This window comes from Bos javanicus, chromosome 15 (genome assembly GCF_032452875.1).
Source record: "Bos javanicus breed banteng chromosome 15, ARS-OSU_banteng_1.0, whole genome shotgun sequence".
NCBI lineage: Eukaryota > Metazoa > Chordata > Mammalia > Artiodactyla > Bovidae > Bos > Bos javanicus.
The window spans coordinates 78,953,597-78,976,323 of record NC_083882.1 but is presented as its reverse complement, the minus strand read 5'-3'; the positions used below and the strand labels follow the sequence as shown (position 1 = coordinate 78,976,323).

The 22,727-nt window shown below is 36.1% G+C and overlaps 4 protein-coding genes across 5 annotated transcripts; all 4 read left to right on the top strand.

Annotated features, from left to right (window-relative positions):
- Nucleotides 1-1,943: 1,943 nt before the first annotated feature.
- LOC133261440 (olfactory receptor 5W2-like) lies at nucleotides 1,944-5,633 on the top strand. 2 transcript variants are annotated; one of them, XM_061439920.1, is made up of 2 exons: nucleotides 1,944-1,955; nucleotides 4,713-5,633. In XM_061439920.1, the coding sequence occupies exons 1-2, from the start codon at nucleotides 1,944-1,946 to the stop codon at nucleotides 5,631-5,633; spliced, it is 933 nt and encodes a 310-aa protein (XP_061295904.1). The 2 variants fall into 2 exon arrangements, with proteins under 2 accessions (XP_061295904.1, XP_061295905.1); XM_061439921.1 differs by lacking the exon at nucleotides 1,944-1,955 and having other exon boundaries at nucleotides 4,698-5,633.
- Nucleotides 5,634-10,050: 4,417 nt separating this feature from the next.
- LOC133261439 (olfactory receptor 5W2-like) lies at nucleotides 10,051-11,001 on the top strand. The gene has a single exon (XM_061439919.1). The coding sequence runs from the start codon at nucleotides 10,069-10,071 to the stop codon at nucleotides 10,999-11,001; it is 933 nt and encodes a 310-aa protein (XP_061295903.1). The 5' UTR covers nucleotides 10,051-10,068.
- A 4,322-nt stretch (nucleotides 11,002-15,323) lies between these two features.
- On the top strand, nucleotides 15,324-16,400 carry LOC133261437 (olfactory receptor 5W2-like). Its single transcript, XM_061439918.1, has one exon. The coding sequence runs from the start codon at nucleotides 15,468-15,470 to the stop codon at nucleotides 16,398-16,400; it is 933 nt and encodes a 310-aa protein (XP_061295902.1). The 5' UTR covers nucleotides 15,324-15,467.
- Nucleotides 16,401-20,723: 4,323 nt separating this feature from the next.
- On the top strand, nucleotides 20,724-21,817 carry LOC133261436 (olfactory receptor 5W2-like). The gene has a single exon (XM_061439917.1). The coding sequence runs from the start codon at nucleotides 20,888-20,890 to the stop codon at nucleotides 21,815-21,817; it is 930 nt and encodes a 309-aa protein (XP_061295901.1). The 5' UTR covers nucleotides 20,724-20,887.
- Nucleotides 21,818-22,727: the final 910 nt, after the last annotated feature.

Sequence of the window (22,727 nt, the reverse complement as noted above, 5' to 3'; positions counted from 1 at the left end):
AGGCCTGGTGTGCTGCGATTCATGGAGTCACAAAGAGTCGGACACGACTGAGCGACTGATCTGATCTGATCTGAGAATTCTTTGCCATTGCCCTTCTTTCAGATTGGAATAAAATCTGACCTTTTCCAGTCTTGTGAGTTTCCCAATTTTGCTGACATATTGAATGCAGCACTTTCACAACATCTTTTTAAGATTTGAAATAACTCAGCAAGAATTCCATCACCTCCACTAGCTTTGTTCATAGTACTGTTTTCCAAGGCCCACTTGGCTTCACACTCTAGGATGTCTGGCTCTAAGTTTGTGTCCACACCATCGTGGTTATCCAGCTCATTAAGACCTTTTTTGTACAATTGAGCTGTATCTGTAGAAAAATTTTCAAAGCAGGTATACTGCTATTTTTTACATTGTTTTCCCATGTGGCTCAGTGGTAAAGAATCTGTCAGTCAATGCAGGAGATGCAGGAGACACAGGTTCCATCCTTGGTTTTGGGAAGATAGACTGGAGGAGTATCAGTATTCTTGCTGGGAAAATCCCATGGACAGAGGATCCTGGCTGATTATGGTCCAGGAGGTTGCAGAGTTGGAGATGATTGAGCAACTCTAAGCACAGCACACTATTTTCTACCCTTATAGTCATAAATACTTAATGGCAAATATTTAGAAAATACTACTTTTTCAAATCCTTGTGCCATTAAGTTTAGAAAATACAAAATAATCATTGCTGTAATTTATGAGGTCTTAAATTTAGCAGACATTCTTACAAGAACAAATTAACATAACTCAGAAAAAAAGTGCATAGTTTAGAGAATGTGAGGGAGACATAAAATCAATGAAATATCCTTTGGTATGTGGTTGGAAGATAGGAGTAAGATAAGGTTTGGTGATGACGGCTGCCTTGAAAGGTAGCATTGACAAGAATAACATAGCATCATTATCCATGACAGATAAAGAGGAGAAACAACCCAACATTTATCCAACTGAACAATGGGTCAGTAAGTGTGTAATATCCATAGAAGGAAATATTATTGTGCCCTTCAATGAAACAGAATCCTGATTCTGACACATGGATGAGCCTTGATAATTTTTCACTGAAGAAAAGAAGCTTGAGAGAAGAAAAAATACAACACATATTGCATAATTCTGTTTATATGCAAGACTGAGAATAAGAAACTGCTCAGAGTCAGAATATGGATAAGTGGTTGCCAGGGCTGGGGTCAGCAGGGACAGGGAATGAGAGCCAATAGGTGTGGGCTTCTTACTGAACTGATGAAAATGTTCTGCAGGTAGATAGTAGTGGTGACTGAAAAGCCTTGAAAACACAATAAAACTAATAAAATAAAATAACCTATATACATTAAAAGGGTGAATTTTATGGTATATGTGATATGAGTATTATATTTTAATATAAAAGAAAATACAATAGGAATGTAGTAATACTCCTAAATGAGGTATGAAAGAGAATTTTTTTAAAAACACAGTGAATAATGTGAAGAAGTTAGAAGTGATGGAGGGAGGGACCTTTTTTTGAGTTTCCTTAGGTTTCCTGTTTCACTAGAGAAGGAGGAAATGGTTTCAGGGTAACTGTTAAGCAGTCCTAAAATTTGCAGTTTTCTTCCTAACACAGAGCAATTTGGTAACAACAGTGAAGCACAAAAACTTAGCTGGTGCTAAGTTGTTTTGAATTCTCAAGGGAATATAGAGAAAGAGAAATATAATTCATGAAGTGTTTGTATAACATCAAAGCCTAAGGGCAGTAGCACTGGGATTTAAGTCCCATCGTACCTGGTAAAATAAAAGGCCATCTGCCTGTTGTTCTTCCCTGGTGGCTCAGATGGTAAAGCGCCTGCTTGCAGTACAAGAGACCTAGGTTTGATCCCTGGATGGGGAAGATCCCTGGGAGAAGGGAATAGCAACCCACTCCAATATTCTTGCCTGGAGAATTCCATGGACAGAGGAGCCAGAGAGGGTCACATGGGGTCACAAAGAGCTGGACTCGACTGAGTGACTAACACACACTGGTTGTTGTTCAGCTACTCAAGCCCTGCTCATCTCAGGTAGGTTTCTAGATCCTAACTTAAAGAATATAGCAGAAAATACTTAACTTTTTGAGAAAAAGTTTTGTAAATGCAATATTTTATGCCTTCCTATTCTCTAAAATCTGCATTTAATGGCTAGTAATAATATTTCTTCTCAGAACTGAATGAGTATGAACTTGTTAGTATCCATGCGTAATTACTTTTATTTCATTTTGTTCTTGGTTCATGGGAAAGCCTTCACTCTTTTTATCATTTGGTAAGTATTAAAAAACAATTTAAGGTATATATTGTTTTATTTAAAAAATAGTGTAGGTACCACAGTAAAAATAAAAACACGTACAAGTTCATCTCCACATGAACCATATGCCCTGGGGGTCTCAAAGAGTCGGATATGACTGAGCGACTGAACTGAAGTGAACTAAAGGAAAACATCTATTACTTATACTCTATTCTCAGATACATTAAATATGTATATACACATTCACACACATAAATACATACATACAACATAGGGAGAAGTCTATGTGTTTTAGAAGTATTTATTGTCACTCTTTTCATTTATATTTTATTAAATTAAAGGAGATTTTTTTATTATTTAAAATCACTTTATTGCTAAAAAATACCAGAACAATCACAACAGTAACGTCAAAGATCACTGATCACCATAACAAACATAGTAATAATGAAAAGTTTGAAATATTGTGAGCATTACCAACATGTGACCCAAAGACACAAAGTGAGCAAATGCTGTTGGAAAAATGATGCCAGTAGACTTGCTCAATGAAGGAGTGCCACAATCCTTCAGTCTGTGAAAAATACAGCATGCAAGAAGCCCAATAAAGTGAAGCACAACTACACAAGCTATGCCTGTACTTTGGGGAGTTGCGTAACATTTGCTGATATACTTATGAAAGCTCATATGGGGTAACAGGATCTGAGATTTCAGGGGAAAGAGCATGAGCTACCTGGCAATGAATAGACATATGGCTGCTAATGCCTTCCTGGTCCAGGCTCAGTGACAGCTCTGCACTCAGGAGACTTCTTAATCCCAGACAAACTGGGACAGCTGGTTGCCCACATCAACCTCTGTTCTTACAGAACCATCCCCGTGCTAAACCTTTCCCCGCTTTCCTTCACCACTGCCTTAACTTTGTCAGGCGTGCAGGCCCGGCCTTCTCCCAACCACAGGAAGGATGTTATTTTACAGGGGAAAGGCAACTTAGCGACTTAGCCCCAAGGTCAGGCCTAATTAATTCTCTCCCAGGCCTCCCACAGCCCCAGGAAGCTCACCTTCCTCTAGGAAGTCCCTACAAATCCTTGTTGATGACCCAGAAAAAGCATTTGGCTTTTTCTTCAGATTTCTTTTTTATGGCATGCTATTATTCCTACACTTTTTTATTGTTTTCTCACTCATGGACTCCATTTACCTCCAAATTACCTCTGCCAACTGCTATGCTGAATCTTTTTTTTTTACTACTGATTTGATACTTTGGTGCTGAAATAACTAAGCCATCTCTGAAAGGTCCAGTGTTTACAAACTGAGACAGAAATATGTTCCTATCATAAATTGAATCCAGAAAGGAGATTTAAAATCTAAAGTGATGCAAATGTATGTGGTACATTCTGTTGCTTTTACTTCCTTTTAACTTTTTTTCTTCCACTGGTCAATAGATTCATCCCTTGACTACAACTACTACAAAAAGAGATAATGAGCATTGTGGGAAAGCAATTATAAATTTCTAGCAAAAAGGTAAATAATACTTATTTCATGTATCTCCAAATACTAAATGCAACATAAACTAAAATCTGTACCATAATAATTTTTTTTATTAATGCTGCTGCTGCTGCTGCTAAGTCGCCTCGGTCGTGTCCGACTCTGCGTGACCCCAGAGATGGCAGCCCACCAGGCTCTGCCATCCCTGGGATTCTCCAGGCAAGAACACTGGAGTGGGTTGCCATTTCCTTCTCCCATGCATGAAAGTGAAAAGTGAAAGTGAAGTCACTCAGCCCTATCCTACTCTTCAAGACCCCATGGACTTCAGCCCACCAGGCTCCTCCATCCATGGGATTTTCCAAGCAAGAGTACTGGAGTTGGGTGCCATTGCCTTCTCCATTATTAATGCTAGTCAGTGTTATACTCATTGTTTCTGTAACTAAGTTAAAGACTCTTAAATTGATCATGTGATTTTGAGAAACATAAATTTTGTGATTATATTTTCTAATAATTTTTTGTATTCAAGTGAATATTTTCAAGCATAGAAAATTCTTAGTCTCATGTCTTAAACCTGGCTTCTCTATCACTGATGTCTCTTACAAATTATTTTGAAGAGATAAGGAGAGTGAAATTTATCGATATCTACCCACTGAGATAAGGAAAATAATGCTCAGAGAAGAGCTTGTAGAAAGTAGCATACCTCATGAATGATATCTAAATTTACATCACTATTTCTCAAAGCTCAATTCCAGATAATTTTTATTACTGCTTAATATACAGCTATCCCTCTTCAAGCATACATACACCTGACATTAATTATTTTCTAAATATAAAAATATAGAAAAAAATCATGCTCTGTCTTATGACATTTTGCAGATGTGCAGAAATGTTACACATCCAGGTGTCATTTTCTTGATCACTTGCTAAAACTTTAGACAAGAACAAAGAAGAATGAGTGGAGAGAATTGCTCCTCCTTTACTGAGTTCATTTTCTTAGGAATTACTGAGAACACTGAGAACAAAGTGATCCTATTTACAATGTTTTTCCTTTTTTATCTCATCAATCTTTTGGCAAATCTCGGAATGATCACCCTGATTAGGATGGATCCCCAGCTGCACACACCCATGTACTTTTTCCTCAGCCACCTCTCCTTCTGTGACCTCTGCTATTCCACAGCCATCGGCCCTAAGATGCTGATGGACCTATTTGCCAAGAACAAGTCAATCTCTTTCTGTGGCTGTGCTCTGCAATTCTTGGTCTTCTGTATCTTTGCAGATTCTGAGTGTCTCCTGCTGGCAGTGATGGCCTATGACCGGTACAAGGCCATCAGCAGCCCCTTGCTCTATGCGGTCAGCATGTCCAGCAGGGTCTGCTCCCTGCTCGTGGCTGGGGTTTACCTGGTGGGAATGGCAGATGCTCTGATACACACGACATTAGCATTCCGCTTATGTTTCTGTGGGTCAAATGTGATTAACCATTTCTTCTGCGACTTACCTCCACTTTTCCTCCTTTCCTGCTCTGATATACAGGTCAATGAGTTGGTGTTGTTCATTGTTTTCGGTTTCATTGAGCTGAGTACAATTTCAGGAGTTCTTATCTCTTATTGTTATATCATACTTTCAGTCTTGAAAATCCACTCTGCTGAGGGGAGATTCAAAGCTTTCTCCACCTGCACTTCCCACCTAATTGCAGTGGCAATTTTCCAGGGAACTCTGCTCTTCATGTATTTCAGGCCGAGTTCATCCTACTCTCTAGATGAAGACAAAATGACCTCATTGTTTTACACCCTTGTGATTCCCATGTTAAACCCTCTGATTTATAGTTTGAGGAACAAAGATGTAAAAGAGGCCCTAGAAAAATTTAAAAATAAACTATATTTTTAAATATTTTTATTATATATCTGTACATATGGCTACACACATAGTAATTGCTTAATTACAATTATATGGTATGATACATGAGAAACATAATTTTTTTCAGATTCTTAAATGAATAATTATTTGTATTAAACACCACTCTTCAGAGATACTGCAGTTGCCCTCAAATGTTATGCTTAGTATGTAGCCAGTTTCTATAAGGCACTTGCTATGTTTGAAAAAGCTTTTGACATTTCTAGTTGTGCTAATTCTGGAGTAATTTTCCATTCAAACATTATTTCAATTTCACTAAGACATTATACATGTATTGAGCAATCTTCCACCACTTAGGTTCTTTATATTTTATAGAACATTTTTTTTAGATTCTGTATTAATGAACTTAAGCTGGTGCTAGTATTAGACACTAATGAACTAAATAGTCAAGTAAGTCATAATTAGACTTAAAGTCATCATGGAATAAAAAATTGAGTGCTGTAAATCCAAAAGCAAAGTATCTAAAACTAGTGTAAAGTAAAAGCATCTTTGGATAAAGATATTCCGTCTCATATCTAAGAAAGATCCATTTTGGGTGAGGAAAAGATAGCAGTCAGAGGATGTGACAATTGGACAGGTCTTGAAACAGAGAATCCCCTGTCTTCAGCAGTAAAGAAGTCATGTTTTCTGCAACATGGGATTATCGCAAGGATCTTAATCTAAGTAAACTATGTCAGTCAGGGAAAAGCTAGTACTGTATGATCTCATGTGTATGTGGAATCTACAAAGGTAGAATGAACTCATAGAAACAGGAAGAGATTATTGGTTGCTAGGAGTTGGAAGGTGGGAGAAATGGGTGATGCTGTTCAAAGTGTGCAAACTTTTTGCTATTACATTTGATGAACAAGTTCTGGGGATGTAATATACATGGTGACTCCAGTTAACCATACCATATTATAAGCTTGAAATTACCTACAAAAGTAGACCTTAAATGTTCTCACTATACACACACTATAGTGGTAACTATGTGAGGTGATGAATGTGTTAACCAATTTTAGTGTGGTAATCATTTCACAATGTATTCAAATCATCACTTTGTATATCTAATGGATGTAAATGCTATTTGACAGTTAGTTCTGAATAAATCAGGGGAAAAAAGAAGAAAGGAAGTTGAAAATTAGGTTACAAAGAGCAATGGGAAAAGCCTTGGTAAAGTACATTATTGGGCTGTCACTATCAGCTATCAACACTGTGTCATATCATCTAAGGTAATTTCCTTTCCTTTTTCCTCATTTTCAGCCCTGGTTAAACATCTTTCTTTGTCTCTTTGCGTTCCACAAGCAACCATCTACTTAAGGCATTATTTTACTTTCTGTGACCTTAGGAAGCAGCCCAATCACACCAGATACCAAGATGGTAGACCATGTTTTAGGAGAATGGAGAATTCCATTGCTATCAGTTTGGGAGGACTTAAGGAGGACATAAAAGTGTAACATCCAAGATATATTTTTTTCCAATTTTGTACCTAACTAATATAAATAATAGTAAACAAATTATTTTAAGAAAAATAATAGATCTCTGTTGATTTACCTGTGGCAGATTCATGTTGATATATGGCAAAACCAATACAATATTTTAAAGTTAAAAAGTAAAATAAATAAAAAAAAGAAATGCAAAACAAAAATCATCACCATGGACAATTTTTAAAATGAGACATCTTCACTCATATGATCTTTATACATAGAAAAATTCCCAAAGCAAGTATGTTTTTATCCTTGCAATTATTCTCTGGTCTTCATTTGATAGTGAAAAATGCATAACAATAAATATTTAGAAACCACTACCTTTACAAATACTAGTACCATATAGTTTAGGGAATACAAAGCAACCATTGATTTTATTCCTGTGGCCTTTAATGTAGTAAAAAAAAATCTTCAATAAATAAAATAAACATAATTCAGAAAAGAGTACACTATTTAGACAATGTGATGAAGTCACAAAATCAGTGAAATGTCCTTGGATGATATGTGGCTGGAGAATGGGAAAAAGCTGATATTTGGTAATGAGGGCTGTCTTGAAAGGGATTGACAGGAATGTTTATAGTGTCATTAGTCATATCAGCTGAAAAGTAGAAACAAGCCAGTGTTCATCCTTCTGAAAAATGGATCGCCAAAGTGTATTATATCCATAACATGAAATGCTATTCAGCCACATAATGAAACAAAATTCTAACACATGTAACAACATGGATGAAACTTGAAAATATTTTACTGAAATAACAGGAAGCACACACACACACACAGAGCATGATTCTCTTTATATGCAAGGCCAATAATAGGAAACCACATAGAATCAAAAAGAAGATTAGCAGTTGCCAGGCTTGAGAGGAAGGAAAGGAGAGTGAGAGCTAGAAGGTGTAGATTTCTTCGTGGGCTGATGAAGACGTTCTGGAAGTAGATAGTAGTAAAAAGTGAACAAACTTGAAAGTGCACTAAAAATCAAAGAACTGTATACATTAGAAGGATGATTTTATGATGCAGGATTACACTTCAAGATACAAGAAAATATGTCCAAAGTGTAATATTCCAACATGAGGCAGTGAAGGGGAATATTTCAGAAACACAATGAACAATCAAAAAGAGTTGGATGAAGGGGGATCTTTTAGAATTTCACTAAGTTTCCTCTTTGACTAGAGAAGGAGGAGACAGTTTCCGGGTAGCTGACACACACCATACAAATCACTTGCAGTACCCTTCCTTCCATAGAGCAATTTGGACACAATAATGAAGCACAAAAACTCCTCTTCTGCTAAGTTGTTTCTGAATTCACAGGGGAATGTTGTGGTGGTTGTTCTGTTTCAAAGTCTGTCTGACTCTTGGCAGCCTCACGGATGGCAGTGCACCAGGCTCCTCTGTCCTCCACTATCTCCCAGAGTTTGCTCAAATTAACATCCATTGAGTCAGTGATGCTATCTAGCCATGTCTTCCTCTGCCAGGGGAATATACGGAAGCAGAAATATAATTAATGAAGTCTTTGAATAACACTAAAGCCTGAGGGCCATAGCACAGGGATTTAAGTCCCAACATACTTGGTGAAATAAAAGACCAAATGCTCATTACTGTTCAGCTACCCAAGACCTGCTCCTTCCAGGTACGTTTCCAGATCCTAACTGAAGAAAAATAAGAGAAAATATTTATTGGGGGAAAAATAAGAGTTTGTAAGTGAAGGACTTTATGCCTACATACTCACTAAAGTCTGCATTTAATGGCAGAAATAACATTTTCTTCACAAAATTGGAAGAATCTGTCTGAACTTGTTAACATTCATAATGTAATTTTATTTTCCTGCTGGATCACATAAAAGTCTCTGTTCCTTTTTTCAATGAGCAACTGTATATGAATTTAAAGTGTGTTTTGTTTTATAGAAACAAATCATTTAAGGTGTGCTTTGTTTCACAGTATACATACCACAATAAAAACAAAAACATGTACAAATTCTCCTTCATGTAGACCATGTACTTTATTAACTTAGGTCTAAAGAAAAAGTTCATTGCTTTCACTTACATTAAGATATATACACAGGCATACACATAAACACAACAGAGAGAGCAAGGTCTTTGCATTTTAGAAGCATTTATTGTCCCTCATCTAATTTACATTCAATTAAATTGAAAGTCATTTAAAATCTAAAGTGATGTAAATATATGTGGTGCATTCTGTTGTTTTCACTTCCTTTTAGCTCTTTTCTTCCACTGGTCAAGAGAGTCATCCTAGACAGTCACCTCTCCACAAAGAGGTAATGAGCGTTATGGGAAAGCAATAGTAAATTTCTAGGAACAGGTCAGTAATAACTTATTTCGTGTCTCACCAGATGCTAAGCAGAAGATAAGTAAAACCAGTAACATAATGATTTTTATTATTACTAGTCAGTGATGTACTCACTGTTTATGGAACTAAGAAGAATCTTCTTAAACCAGTCATGTCTTTTTGAGAGACAAAAAATAGTGATCATTTTTATTTTTTTTTTGGACTCAAGTGAATATTGTTAAACAAAGGCAAAGCTTAGTCCGGAGTCTTAGAATCTGGTCTTGATAACACTGGCGTGTCTTCCATGTGGTTTTAAAGAATTGAAGAAAGGTAAAATCATCCAGCTCTTCTCTCTGATATAAGAAAAATAAGGCTCAGAGAAGAATTTGAAGAAAGTAGCAACCTCATGAATGGCATCTAGATTGACTTGAAATGTTCTCAAAGGTCTTCCTCGTATGCATTTTATTACTGCAGAATAGACATTTATGCCTCTTTAAAGAGTAGGTACAAGACTGGATTATTTTCTAAGTATAAAAAGGCAATTAAGGGAAAAAAAAACATACTCTGCCTTATGATTTTTTTTTGATGTGCAGAAGCATTACACATGCATATGTCATTTTCTTGATACACTTGCTCAAAAGTTTGCACAAGAACTAAGAAGAATGGAAAGAGAGAATTGCTCCTCCTTGACTGAGTTCTTTTTCTTGGGAATTACTGAGAACACTGAGAACAAAGTGATCCTATTTACAATGTTTCTACCTCTTTATCTCATCAATCTTCTGGCAAATCTCGGAATGATCACCCTAATTAGGATGGATCCCCAGCTGCACACACCCATGTACTTTTTCCTCAGCCACCTCTCCTTCTGTGACCTCTGCTATTCCACAGCCATCGGCCCTAAGATGCTGGTAGACCTTTTTGCCACGAAGAAGTCAATCTCTTTCTGTGGCTGTGCTCTGCAATTCTTGGTTTTCTGTACCTTTGTAGATTCTGAGTGTCTCCTGCTGGCAGTGATGGCCTATGACCGGTACAAGGCCATCAGCAGCCCCTTGCTCTATGCGGTCAGCATGTCCAGCAAGGTCTGCTCCCTGCTCATGGCTGGGGTTTACCTGGTGGGAATGGTAGATGCTCTGATACACACGACATTAGCATTCCGCTTATGTTTCTGTGGGTCAAATGAGATTAACCACTTCTTCTGCGACTTACCTCCTTTCCTGTTCCTATCTTGCTCAGACACACAGGTCAATGAGTTAGTGATGTTCATGATTTTTGGCTTTATTGAGTTGAGCACCATTTCAGGAGTTCTTATCTCTTATTGTTATATCATACTTTCAGTCTTGAAAATCCACTCTGCTGAAGGGAGGTTCAAAGCTTTCTCCACCTGTACCTCCCACCTAACTGCTGTGGCCATTTTCCAGGGAACTCTGCTCTTCATGTATTTCAGGCCGAGTTCATCCTACTCTCTAGATGAAGACAAAATGACCTCATTGTTTTACACCCTTGTGATTCCCATGTTAAACCCTCTGATTTATAGTTTGCGAAACAAAGATGTAAAAGAGGCCCTAGAAAAATTTAAAAATAAACTATATTTTTAAATATTTTTATTATATATCTGTACATATGGCTACACACATAGTAATTGCTTAATTACAATTATATGGTATGATACATGAGAAACATAATTTTTTTCAGATTCTTAAATGAATAATTATTTGTATTAAACACCACTCTTCAGAGATACTGCAGTTGCCCTCAAATGTTATGCTTAGTATGTAGCCAGAGTTTCTATAAGGCACATGCTATGTTTGAAAAAGCTTTTGACATTTCTAGTTGTGCTAATTCTGGAGTAATTTTCCATTCAAACATTATTTCAATTTCACTAAGACATTATACATGTATTGAGCAATCTTCCACCACTTAGGTTCTTTATATTTTATAGTACATTTTTTAGATTCTGTATTAATGAACTTAAGCTGGTGCTAGTATTAGACACTAATGAACTAAATAGTCAAGTAAGTCATAATTAGACTTAAAGTCATCATGGAATAAAAAAATTGAGTGCTGTAAATCCAAAAGCAAAGTATCTAAAACTAGTGTAAAGTAAAAGCATCTTTGGATAAAGATATTCCGTCTCCTATCTAAGAAAGATCCATTTTGGGTGAGGAAAAGATAGCAGTCAGAGGATGTGACAATTGGACAGGTCTTGAAACAGAGAATCCCCTGTCTTCAGCAGTAAAGAAGTCATGTTTTCTGCAACATGGGATTATCGCAAGGATCTTAATCTAAGTAAACTATGTCAGTCAGGGAAAAGCTAGTACTGTATGATCTCATGTGTATGTGGAATCTACAAAGGTAGAATGAACTCATAGAAACAGGAAGAGATTATTGGTTGCTAGGAGTTGGAAGGTGGGAGAAATGGGTGATGCTGTTCAAAGTGTGCAAACTTTTTGCTATTACATTTGATGAACAAGTTCTGGGGATGTAATATACATGGTGACTCCAGTTAACCATACCATATTATAAGCTTGAAATTACCTACAAAAGTAGACCTTAAATGTTCTCACTATACACACACTATAGTGGTAACTATGTGAGGTGATGAATGTGTTAACCAATTTTAGTGTGGTAATCATTTCACAATGTATTCAAATCATCACTTTGTATATCTAATGGATGTAAATGCTATTTGACAGTTAGTTCTGAATAAATCAGGGGAAAAAAGAAGAAAGGAAGTTGAAAATTAGGTTACAAAGAGCAATGGGAAAAGCCTTGGTAAAGTACATTATTGGGCTGTCACTGTGTCATATCATCTAAGGTAATTTCCTTTCCTTTTTCCTCATTTTCAGCCCTGGTTAAACATCTTTCTTTGTCTCTTTGCGTTCCACAAGCAACCATCTACTTAAGGCATTATTTTACTTTCTGTGACCTTAGGAAGCAGCCCAATCACACCAGATACCAAGATGGTAGACCATGTTTTAGAAGAATGGAGAATTCCATTGCTATCAGTTTAGGAGGACTTAAGGAGGACATAAAAGTGTAACATCCAAGATATTTTTTTCCAATTTTGTATATATATTTATATATATATATATATGTATATATATATATAATTTCCTAACTAATATAAATAATAGTAAACAAATTATTTTAAGAAAAATAATAGATCTCTGTTGATTTACCTGTGGCAGATTCATGTTGATATATGGCAAAACCAATACAATATTTTAAAGTTAAAAAGTAAAATAAATAAAAAAAAGAAATGCAAAACAAAAATCATCACCATGGACAATTTTTAAAATGAGACATCTTCACTCATATGATCTTTATACATAGAAAAATTCCCAAAGCAAGTATGTTTTTATCCTTGCAATTATTCTCTGGTCTTCATTTGATAGTGAAAAATGCATAACAATAAATATTTAGAAACCACTACCTTTACAAATACTAGTACCATATAGTTTAGGGAATACAAAGCAACCATTGATTTTATTCCTGTGGCCTTTAATGTAGTAAAAAAAATCTTCAATAAATAAAATAAACATAATTCAGAAAAGAGTACACTATTTAGACAATGTGATGAAGTCACAAAATCAGTGAAATGTCCTTGGATGATATGTGGCTGGAGAATGGGAAAAAGCTGATATTTGGTAATGAGGGCTGTCTTGAAAGGGATTGACAGGAATGTTTATAGTGTCATTAGTCATATCAGCTGAAAAGTAGAAACAAGCCAGTGTTCATCCTTCTGAAAAATGGATCGCCAAAGTGTATTATATCCATAACATGAAATGCTATTCAGCCACATAATGAAACAAAATTCTAACACATGTAACAACATGGATGAAACTTGAAAATATTTTACTGAAACCTAACAGGAAGCCCACACACACACACACAGAGCATGATTCTCTTTTTACGCAAGGCCAATAATAGGAAACCACATAGAATCAAAAAGAAGATTAGCAGTTGCCAGGCTTGAGAGGAAGGAAAGGAGAGTGAGAGCTAGAAGGTGTAGATTTCTTCGTGGGCTGATGAAGACGTTCTGGAAGTAGATAGTAGTAAAAAGTGAACAAACTTGAAAGTGCACTAAAAATCAAAGAACTGTATACATTAGAAGGATGATTTTATGATGCAGGATTACACTTCAAGATACAAGAAAATATGTCCAAAGTGTAATATTCCAACATGAGGCAGTGAAGGGGAATATTTCAGAAACACAATGAACAATCAAAAAGAGTTGGATGAAGGGGGATCTTTTAGAATTTCACTAAGTTTCCTCTTTGACTAGAGAAGGAGGAGACAGTTTCCGGGTAGCTGACACACACCATACAAATCACTTGCAGTACCCTTCCTTCCATAGAGCAATTTGGACACAATAATGAAGCACAAAAACTCCTCTTCTGCTAAGTTGTTTCTGAATTCACAGGGGAATGTTGTGGTGGTTGTTCTGTTTCAAAGTCTGTCTGACTCTTGGCAGCCTCACGGATGGCAGTGCACCAGGCTCCTCTGTCCTCCACTATCTCCCAGAGTTTGCTCAAATTAACATCCATTGAGTCAGTGATGCTATCTAGCCATGTCTTCCTCTGCCAGGGGAATATACGGAAGCAGAAATATAATTAATGAAGTCTTTGAATAACACTAAAGCCTGAGGGCCATAGCACAGGGATTTAAGTCCCAACATACTTGGTGAAATAAAAGACCAAATGCTCATTACTGTTCAGCTACCCAAGACCTGCTCCTTCCAGGTACGTTTCCAGATCCTAACTGAAGAAAAATAAGAGAAAATATTTATTGGGGGAAAAATAAGAGTTTGTAAGTGAAGGACTTTATGCCTACATACTCACTAAAGTCTGCATTTAATGGCAGAAATAACATTTTCTTCACAAAATTGGAAGAATCTGTCTGAACTTGTTAACATTCATAATGTAATTTTATTTTCCTGCTGGATCACATAAAAGTCTCTGTTCCTTTTTTCAATGAGCAACTGTATATGAATTTAAAGTGTGTTTTGTTTTATAGAAACAAATCATTTAAGGTGTGCTTTGTTTCACAGTATACATACCACAATTAAAAACAAAAACATGTACAAATTCTCCTTCATGTAGACCATGTACTTTATTAACTTAGGTCTAAAGAAAAAGTTCATTGCTTTCACTTACATTAAGATATATACACAGGCATACACATAAACACAACAGAGAGAGCAAGGTCTTTGCATTTTAGAAGCATTTATTGTCCCTCATCTAATTTACATTCAATTAAATTGAAAGTCATTTAAAATCTAAAGTGATGTAAATATATGTGGTGCATTCTGTTGTTTTCACTTCCTTTTAGCTCTTTTCTTCCACTGGTCAAGAGAGTCATCCTAGACAGTCACCTCTCCACAAAGAGGTAATGAGCGTTATGGGAAAGCAATAGTAAATTTCTAGGAACAGGTCAGTAATAACTTATTTCGTGTCTCACCAGATGCTAAGCAGAAGATAAGTAAAACCAGTAACATAATGATTTTTATTATTACTAGTCAGTGATGTACTCACTGTTTATGGAACTAAGAAGAATCTTCTTAAACCAGTCATGTCTTTTTGAGAGACAAAAAATAGTGATCATTTTTATTTTTTTTTTGGACTCAAGTGAATATTGTTAAACAAAGGCAAAGCTTAGTCCGGAGTCTTAGAATCTGGTCTTGATAACACTGGCGTGTCTTCCATGTGGTTTTAAAGAATTGAAGAAAGGTAAAATCATCCAGCTCTTCTCTCTGATATAAGAAAAATAAGGCTCAGAGAAGAATTTGAAGAAAGTAGCAACCTCATGAATGGCATCTAGATTGACTTGAAATGTTCTCAAAGGTCTTCCTCGTATGCATTTTATTACTGCAGAATAGACATTTATGCCTCTTTAAAGAGTAGGTACAAGACTGGATTATTTTCTAAGTATAAAAAGGCAATTAAGGGAAAAAAAAACATACTCTGCCTTATGATTTTTTTTTGATGTGCAGAAGCATTAAACATGCATATGTGATTTTCTTGATAAACTTTCTCAAAAGTTTGCACAAGATCTAAGAAGAATGGAAAGAGAGAATTGCTCCTCCTTGACTGAATTCTTTTTCTTGGGAATTACTGATAACACTGAGAACAAAGTGATCCTATTTACAATGTTTCTACCTGTTTATCTCATTAATCTTCTGGCAAATCTTGGAATGATCACCCTAATTAGGATGGATCCCCAGCTGCACACACCCATGTACTTTTTCCTCAGCCACCTCTCCTTCTGTGACCTCTGCTATTCCACAGCCATCGGCCCTAAGATGCTGGTAGACCTTTTTGCCACGAAGAAGTCAATCTCTTTCTGTGGCTGTGCTCTGCAATTCTTGGTTTTCTGTACCTTTGTAGATTCTGAGTGTCTCCTGCTGGCAGTGATGGCCTATGACCGGTACAAGGCCATCAGCAGCCCCTTGCTCTATGCAGTCAGCATGTCCAGCGAGGTGTGCTCCCTGCTCATGGCTGGGGTTTACCTGGTGGGAATGATAGATGGTTTGATACACACGACATTAGCATTCCGCTTATGCTTCTGTGGGTCAAATGAGATTAACCACTTTTTTTGTGATGTTCCTCCTCTCCTGTTGATATCTTGCTCAGACACACAGCTCAATGAGTTAGTGATATTCATGATTTTTGGCTTTATTGAATTAAGCTCCATTTCAGGAGTCCTTGTCTCTTATTGTTATATCATCCTATCAGTCTTGAAGATCCACTCTGCTGAAGGGAGGTTCAAAGCTTTCTCCACCTGCACCTCCCACCTAACTGCTGTGGCCATTTTCCAGGGAACTCTGCTCTTCATGTATTTCAGGCCGAGTTCATCCTACTCTCTAGATGAAGACAAAATGACCTCATTGTTTTACACCCTTGTGATTCCCGTGTTAAACCCTCTGATTTACAGCCTGCGGAACAAGGATGTAAAACAGGCCCTAGAAAAATTTAAAAATAAACTATGTTTTTAGTTATTTGTATTACATATGTGTACATATATGCATACATACATAGTATATTGTTTACTGTATTACAATTAAATGGTAGGATACATGAGAAACATAATTTTTCTCAAATTCTTAAATGAATAATTATTTGTATTAAACACCACTCTTCAGAGATACTGCAGTTGCCCTCAAATGTTATGCTTAGTATGTAGCCAGAGTTTCTATAAGGCACATGCTATGTTTGAAAAAGCTTTTGACATTTCTAGTTGTGCTAATTCTGGAGTAATTTTCCATTCAAACATTATTTCAATTTCACTAAGACATTATACATGTATTGAGCAATCTTCCACCACTTAGGTTCTTTATATTTTATAGTACATTTTTTAGATTCTGTATTAATGAACTTAAGCTGGTGCTAGTATTAGACACTAATGAACTAAATAGTCAAGTAAGTCATAATTAGACTTAAAGTCATCATGGAATAAAAAAATTGAGTGCTGTAAATCCAAAAGCAAAGTATCTAAAACTAGTGTAAAGTAAAAGCATCTTTGGATAAAGATATTCCGTCTCCTATCTAAGAAAGATCCATTTTGGGTGAGGAAAAGATAGTAGTCAGAGGATGTGACAATTGGACAGGTCTTGAAACAGAGAATCCCCTGTCTTCAGCAGTAAAGAAGTCATGTGTTCTGCAACATGGGATCATCGCAAGGATCTTAATCTAAGTAAACTATGTCAGTCAGGGAAAAGCTAGTACTGTATGATCTCATGTGTATGTGGAATCTACAAAGGTAGAATGAACTCATAGAAACAGGAAGAGATTATTGGTTGCTAGGAGTTGGAAGGTGGGAGAAATGGGTGATGCTGTTCAAAGTGTGCAAACTTTTTGCTATTACATTTGATGAATAAGTTCTGGGGATCTAATACACATGGTGACTCTAGCTAACAATACCATATTATAAGCTTGAAATTAACTACAAAAGTAGACCTTAAATGTTCTCACTATACACACACTACAATGGTAACTATGTGAGGTGATGAATGTGTTAACCAATTTTAGTGTGGTAATCATTTCACAATGCATAACATAATTCAAATCATCACTTTGTATATCTAATGGATGTAAATGCTATTTGACAGTTAGTTCTGAATAAATCAGGGGAAAAAAGAAGAAAGGAAGTTGAAAATTAGGTTACAAAGAGCAATGGGAAAAGCCTTGGTAAAGTACATTATTGGGCTGTCACTGTGTCATATCATCTAAGATAATTTCCTTTCCTTTTTCCTCATTTTCAGCCCTGGTTAAACATCTTTCTTTGTCTCTTTGCGTTCCACAAGCAACCATCTACTTAAGGCATTATTTTACTTTCTGTGACCTTAGGAAGCAGCCCAATCACACCAGATACCAAGATGGTAGACCATGTTTTAGAAGAATGGAGAACTCCATTGCTATCTGTTTAGGAGGACTTAAGGAGGACATAAAAGTGTAACATCCAAGATATTTTTTTCCAATTTTATATATATATTTATATATATATATATATATGTATATATATATATATAATTTCCAATATATAACTAATATAAAAATAGTAAACAAATTATTTTAAGAAAAATAATAGATCTCTGTTGATTTACCTGTGGCAGATTCATGTTGATATATGGAAAAACCAATACAATATTTTAAAGTTAAAAAGTAAAATAAATAAAAAAAGAAATGCAAAACAAAAATCATCACCATGGACAATTTTTAAAATGAGACATCTTCACTCATATGATCTTTATACATAGAAAAATTCCCAAAGCAAGTATGTTTTTATCCTTGCAATTATACTTTGGTCTTCATTTGATAGTGAAAAATGCATAGCAATAAATATTTAGAAACCACTACCTTTACAAATACTAGTACCATGTAGTTTAGGGAATACAAAGCAACCATTGATTTTATTTCTGTGACCTTTAATGTAGTAAAAAAAATCTTAAATAAAATAAACATAATTCAGAAAAGAGTGCACTTTTTAGACAATGTGATGAAGTCACAAAATCAGTGAAATGTCCTTGGATGATATGTGGCTGGAGAATGGGAAAAAGCTGGTATTTGGTAATGAGGGCTGTCTTGAAAGGGATTGACAGGAATGTTTATAGTGTCATTAGTCATATCAGCTGAAAAGTAGAAACAAGCTAGTGTTCATCCTTCTGAAAAATGGATTGCCAAAGTGTGTTATATCCATAACATGAAATGCTATTCAGCCACATAATGAAACAAAATTCTAACACATGTAACAACATGGATGAAACTTGAAAATATTTTACTGAAGAAAATAAACCTAACAGAAAGCCCACACACCCACACACACACAGCATGATTCTCTTTTTACGCAAGGCCAATAATAGGAAACCACATAGAATCAAAAAGAAGATTAGCAGTTGCCAGGCTTGAGAGGAAGGAAAGGAGAGTGAGAGCTAGAAGGTGTAGATTTCTTCGTGGGCTGATGAAGATGTTCTGGAAGTAGATAGTAGTAAAAAGTGAACAAACTTGAAAGTGCACTAAAAATCAAAGAACTGTATACATTAGAAGGATGATTTTATGATGCAGGATTACACTTCAAGATACAAGAAAATATGTCCAAAGTGTAATATTCCAACATGAGGCAGTGAAGGGGAATATTTCAAAAACACAATGAACAATCAAAAAGGGTTGGATGAAGGGGGATCTTTTAGAATTTCACTAAGTTTCCTCTTTGACTAGAGAAGGAGGAGACAGTTTCCGGGTAGCTGACACACACCATACAAATCACTTGCAGTACCCTTCCTTCCATAGAGCAATTTGGACACAATAATGAAGCACAAAAACTCCTCTTCTGCTAAGTTGTTTCTGAATTCACAGGGGAATGTTGTGGTGGTTGTTCTGTTTCAAAGTCTGTCTGACTCTTGGCAGCCTCAGGGATGGCAGCGCACCAGGCTCCTCTCTCCTCCACTATCTCCCAGAGTTTGCTCAAATTAACATCCATTGAGTCAGTGATGCTATCTAGCCATGTCTTCCTCTGCCAGGGGAATATACGGAAGCAGAAATATAATTAATGAAGTGTTTGAATAACACTAAAGCCTGAGGGCCATAGCACAGGGATTTAAATCCCAACATACCTGGTGAAATAAAAGACCAAATGCTCATTACTGTTCAGCTACCCAAGACCTGCTCTTTCCAGGTACGTTTCCAGATCCTAACTGAAGAAAAATAAGAGAAAATATTTAAATTGGGGGGAAAATAAGAGTTTGTAAGTGAAGGACTTTATGCCTACATACTCACTAAAATCTGCATTTAATGGCAGAAATACCATGTTCTTCACAAAATTGGAAGAATCTGTCTGAACTTGTTAACATTCATAATGTAATTTTATTTTCCTGCTGGATCACATAAAAGTCTTTGCTCCTTTTTTCAATGAGCAACTGTACATGAATTTAAAGTGTATTTTGTTTTATAGAAACAAAACAATTAAGGTGTGCTTTGTTTCACAGTATGCATACCACAATTAAAAACAAAAACATGTACAAATTATCCTCCATGTTGACCACGTACTTTATTAACTTAGGTCTAAAGAAAAAGTCCATTGCTTTCACTTACATTAAGATATATACACAGGCATACACACAAACACAGCAGAGAGAGCAAGGTCTTTGCATTTTAGAAGCATTTATTGTCCCTCATCTAATTTACATTCAATTAAACTGAAAGTCATTTAAAATCTAAAGTGATGTAAATATATGTGGTACATTCTGTTGTTTTCACTTCCTTTTAGCTCTTTTCTTCCACTGGTCAAGAGAGTCATCCTAGACGGTCACCTCTCCACAAAGAGGTAATGAGCGTTATGGGAAAGCAATAGCAAATTTCTAGGAACAGGTCAGTAATAACTTATTTCATGTCTCACCAGATGCTAAGCAGAAAATAAGCTAAGACCAGTAACATAATGATTTTTATTATTACTAGTCAGTGATGTACTCACTGTTTATGGAACTAAGAAGAACCTTCTTAAACCAGTCATGTCTTTTTGAGAGACAAAAAATAGTGATCATTTTTTTTTTTTTATTCAAGTGAATATTTTTAAACCCAGGGAAAGCTCAGTCCGAAGTCTTGAATCTGGTCTTGCTAACACTGGCGTGTCTTCCATGTGGTTTTAAAGAATTGAAGAAAGGTAAAATCATCCAGCTCTTCTCTCTGATATAAGAAAAATAAGGCTCAGAGAAGAATTTGAAGAAAGTAGCAACCTCATGAATGGCATCTAGATTCACTTGAAACGTTCTCAAAGGTCTTCCTCATATGCCTTTTATTATTGCAGAATAGAGAGTTATGCGTCTTTGAAGAGTAGGTACAAGACTGGATTATTTTCTAAGTATAAAAAGGCAATTAAGGGAAAAAAATGCTCTTCCTTATGATTTTTTTTTGATGTGCAGAAGCATTAAACATGCATATGTGATTTTCTTGATAACTTTCTCAAAAGTTTGCACAAGATCTAAGAAGAATGGAAAGAGAGAATTGCTCCTCCTTGACTGAATTCTTTTTCTTGGGAATTACTGATAACACTGAGAACAAAGTGATCCTATTTACAATGTTTCTACCTGTTTATCTCATTAATCTTCTGGCAAATCTTGGAATGATCACCCTAATTAGGATGGATCCCCAGCTGCACACACCCATGTACTTTTTCCTCAGCCACCTCTCCTTCTGTGACCTCTGCTATTCCACAGCCATCGGCCCTAAGATGCTGGTGGACCTATTTTCCAAGAACAAATCAATCCCCTCCTATGGCTGCGCTCTGCAATTCTTGGTTCTCTGTACCTTTGTAGATTCTGAGTGTCTCCTGCTGGCAGTGATGGCTTATGACCGGTACAAGGCCATCAGCAGCCCCTTGCTCTATGCGCTCAGCATGTCCAGCGGGGTGTGCTCCCTGCTCATGGCTGGGGTTTACCTGGTGGGAATGATAGATGGTTTGATACACACGACATTAGCATTCCGTTTATGCTTCTGTGGGTCAAATGAGATTAACCACTTTTTTTGTGATGTTCCTCCTCTCCTGTTGATATCTTGCTCAGACACACAGCTCAATGAGTTAGTGATATTCATGATTTTTGGCTTTATTGAATTAAGCTCCATTTCAGGAGTCCTTGTCTCTTATTGTTATATCATCCTATCAGTCTTGAAGATCCACTCTGCTGAAGGGAGGTTCAAAGCTTTCTCCACCTGCACCTCCCACCTAACTGCTGTGGCCATTTTCCAGGGAACTCTGCTCTTCATGTATTTCAGGCCGAGTTCATCCTACTCTCTAGATGAAGACAAAATGACCTCATTGTTTTACACCCTCGTGATTCCCATGTTAAACCCTCTGATTTACAGCCTAAGGAACAAGGATGTAAAACAGGCCCTGGAAAAATTGAAAAATAAATGGTTTTAGTTATTTGTATTAGGCATTTGTGTACACATATGCATTCATATATATATATTGTTTACTGTTTTACTAAAATTAAATGATAGGATACATGAGAATAATAATTTCTCAAATTCTTAAGGTGATATTTGTTTTAAATCCTAACTTTGTTTCCCCCACACATCTCCTGTTTCATTATGTTTTAAGGATTTATATGTGTGTGTGTGTGTGTGTGTGTGCGTATAGCACTTTGACTATGTGAAAAACTTTTCTGTCTTTTTCATTGTAGTAATTTTTGTTCAGTGTTTAATTAAAACATTGTTTTCAATTACACTAAGATTTATTGTGCATTTGCTCAGTGATCTTTGAGCCTGTAGCCTTTTTATATATTATTGTAGATCTTATAGTTTCTGCACTACGGAAGTTAGTACTAAAAACAAATTTAAAAAAACAGTCAAGTAATTCATAATTGGCCTCAAATTCATCATGACCTAAACATAAAGGGCTATAATTTCAAAACAAAAATATCTAAAACTATTCAAAAAGATACTTTGGATAGAGATATTCAGTCAAATCTTAAAAAGATTCAATCTGGGAAATGAAAAGTTTGTAGTCAGAGAATCTGACAGTTATTCAGATCTTAAAGTGGCATTACTGACTCAATGGATATGAGTTTAAGTAAACTCCAGGCATTGGTGATAGACAGGGAGGCCTGGCGTGCTGCAGTCCATGGGGTCACAAAGAGGTGGACACAATTGAGTGACTGAACTGAGTGTACATGTCTATGTCTTTTAGAAGTCATGTTTTCTACAACATGGAATAACTGTGGGGTCATGTGTTAAGTGAAATATTAATAGAGAGGAAGACAAGTACTATATGATCTCACAAATATGTAGAATCTAAAAGGTCAAATTCAGAAACTCCCTGACAGCCCAGT

Coding starts and splice junctions, on each gene's coding strand:
- LOC133261436 (XM_061439917.1), top strand. CDS start 20,888: ATGGAAAGAGAGAATTGCTCCTCCTTGACTGAATTCTTTTTCTTGGGA.
- LOC133261437 (XM_061439918.1), top strand. CDS start 15,468: ATGGAAAGAGAGAATTGCTCCTCCTTGACTGAATTCTTTTTCTTGGGA.
- LOC133261439 (XM_061439919.1), top strand. CDS start 10,069: ATGGAAAGAGAGAATTGCTCCTCCTTGACTGAGTTCTTTTTCTTGGGA.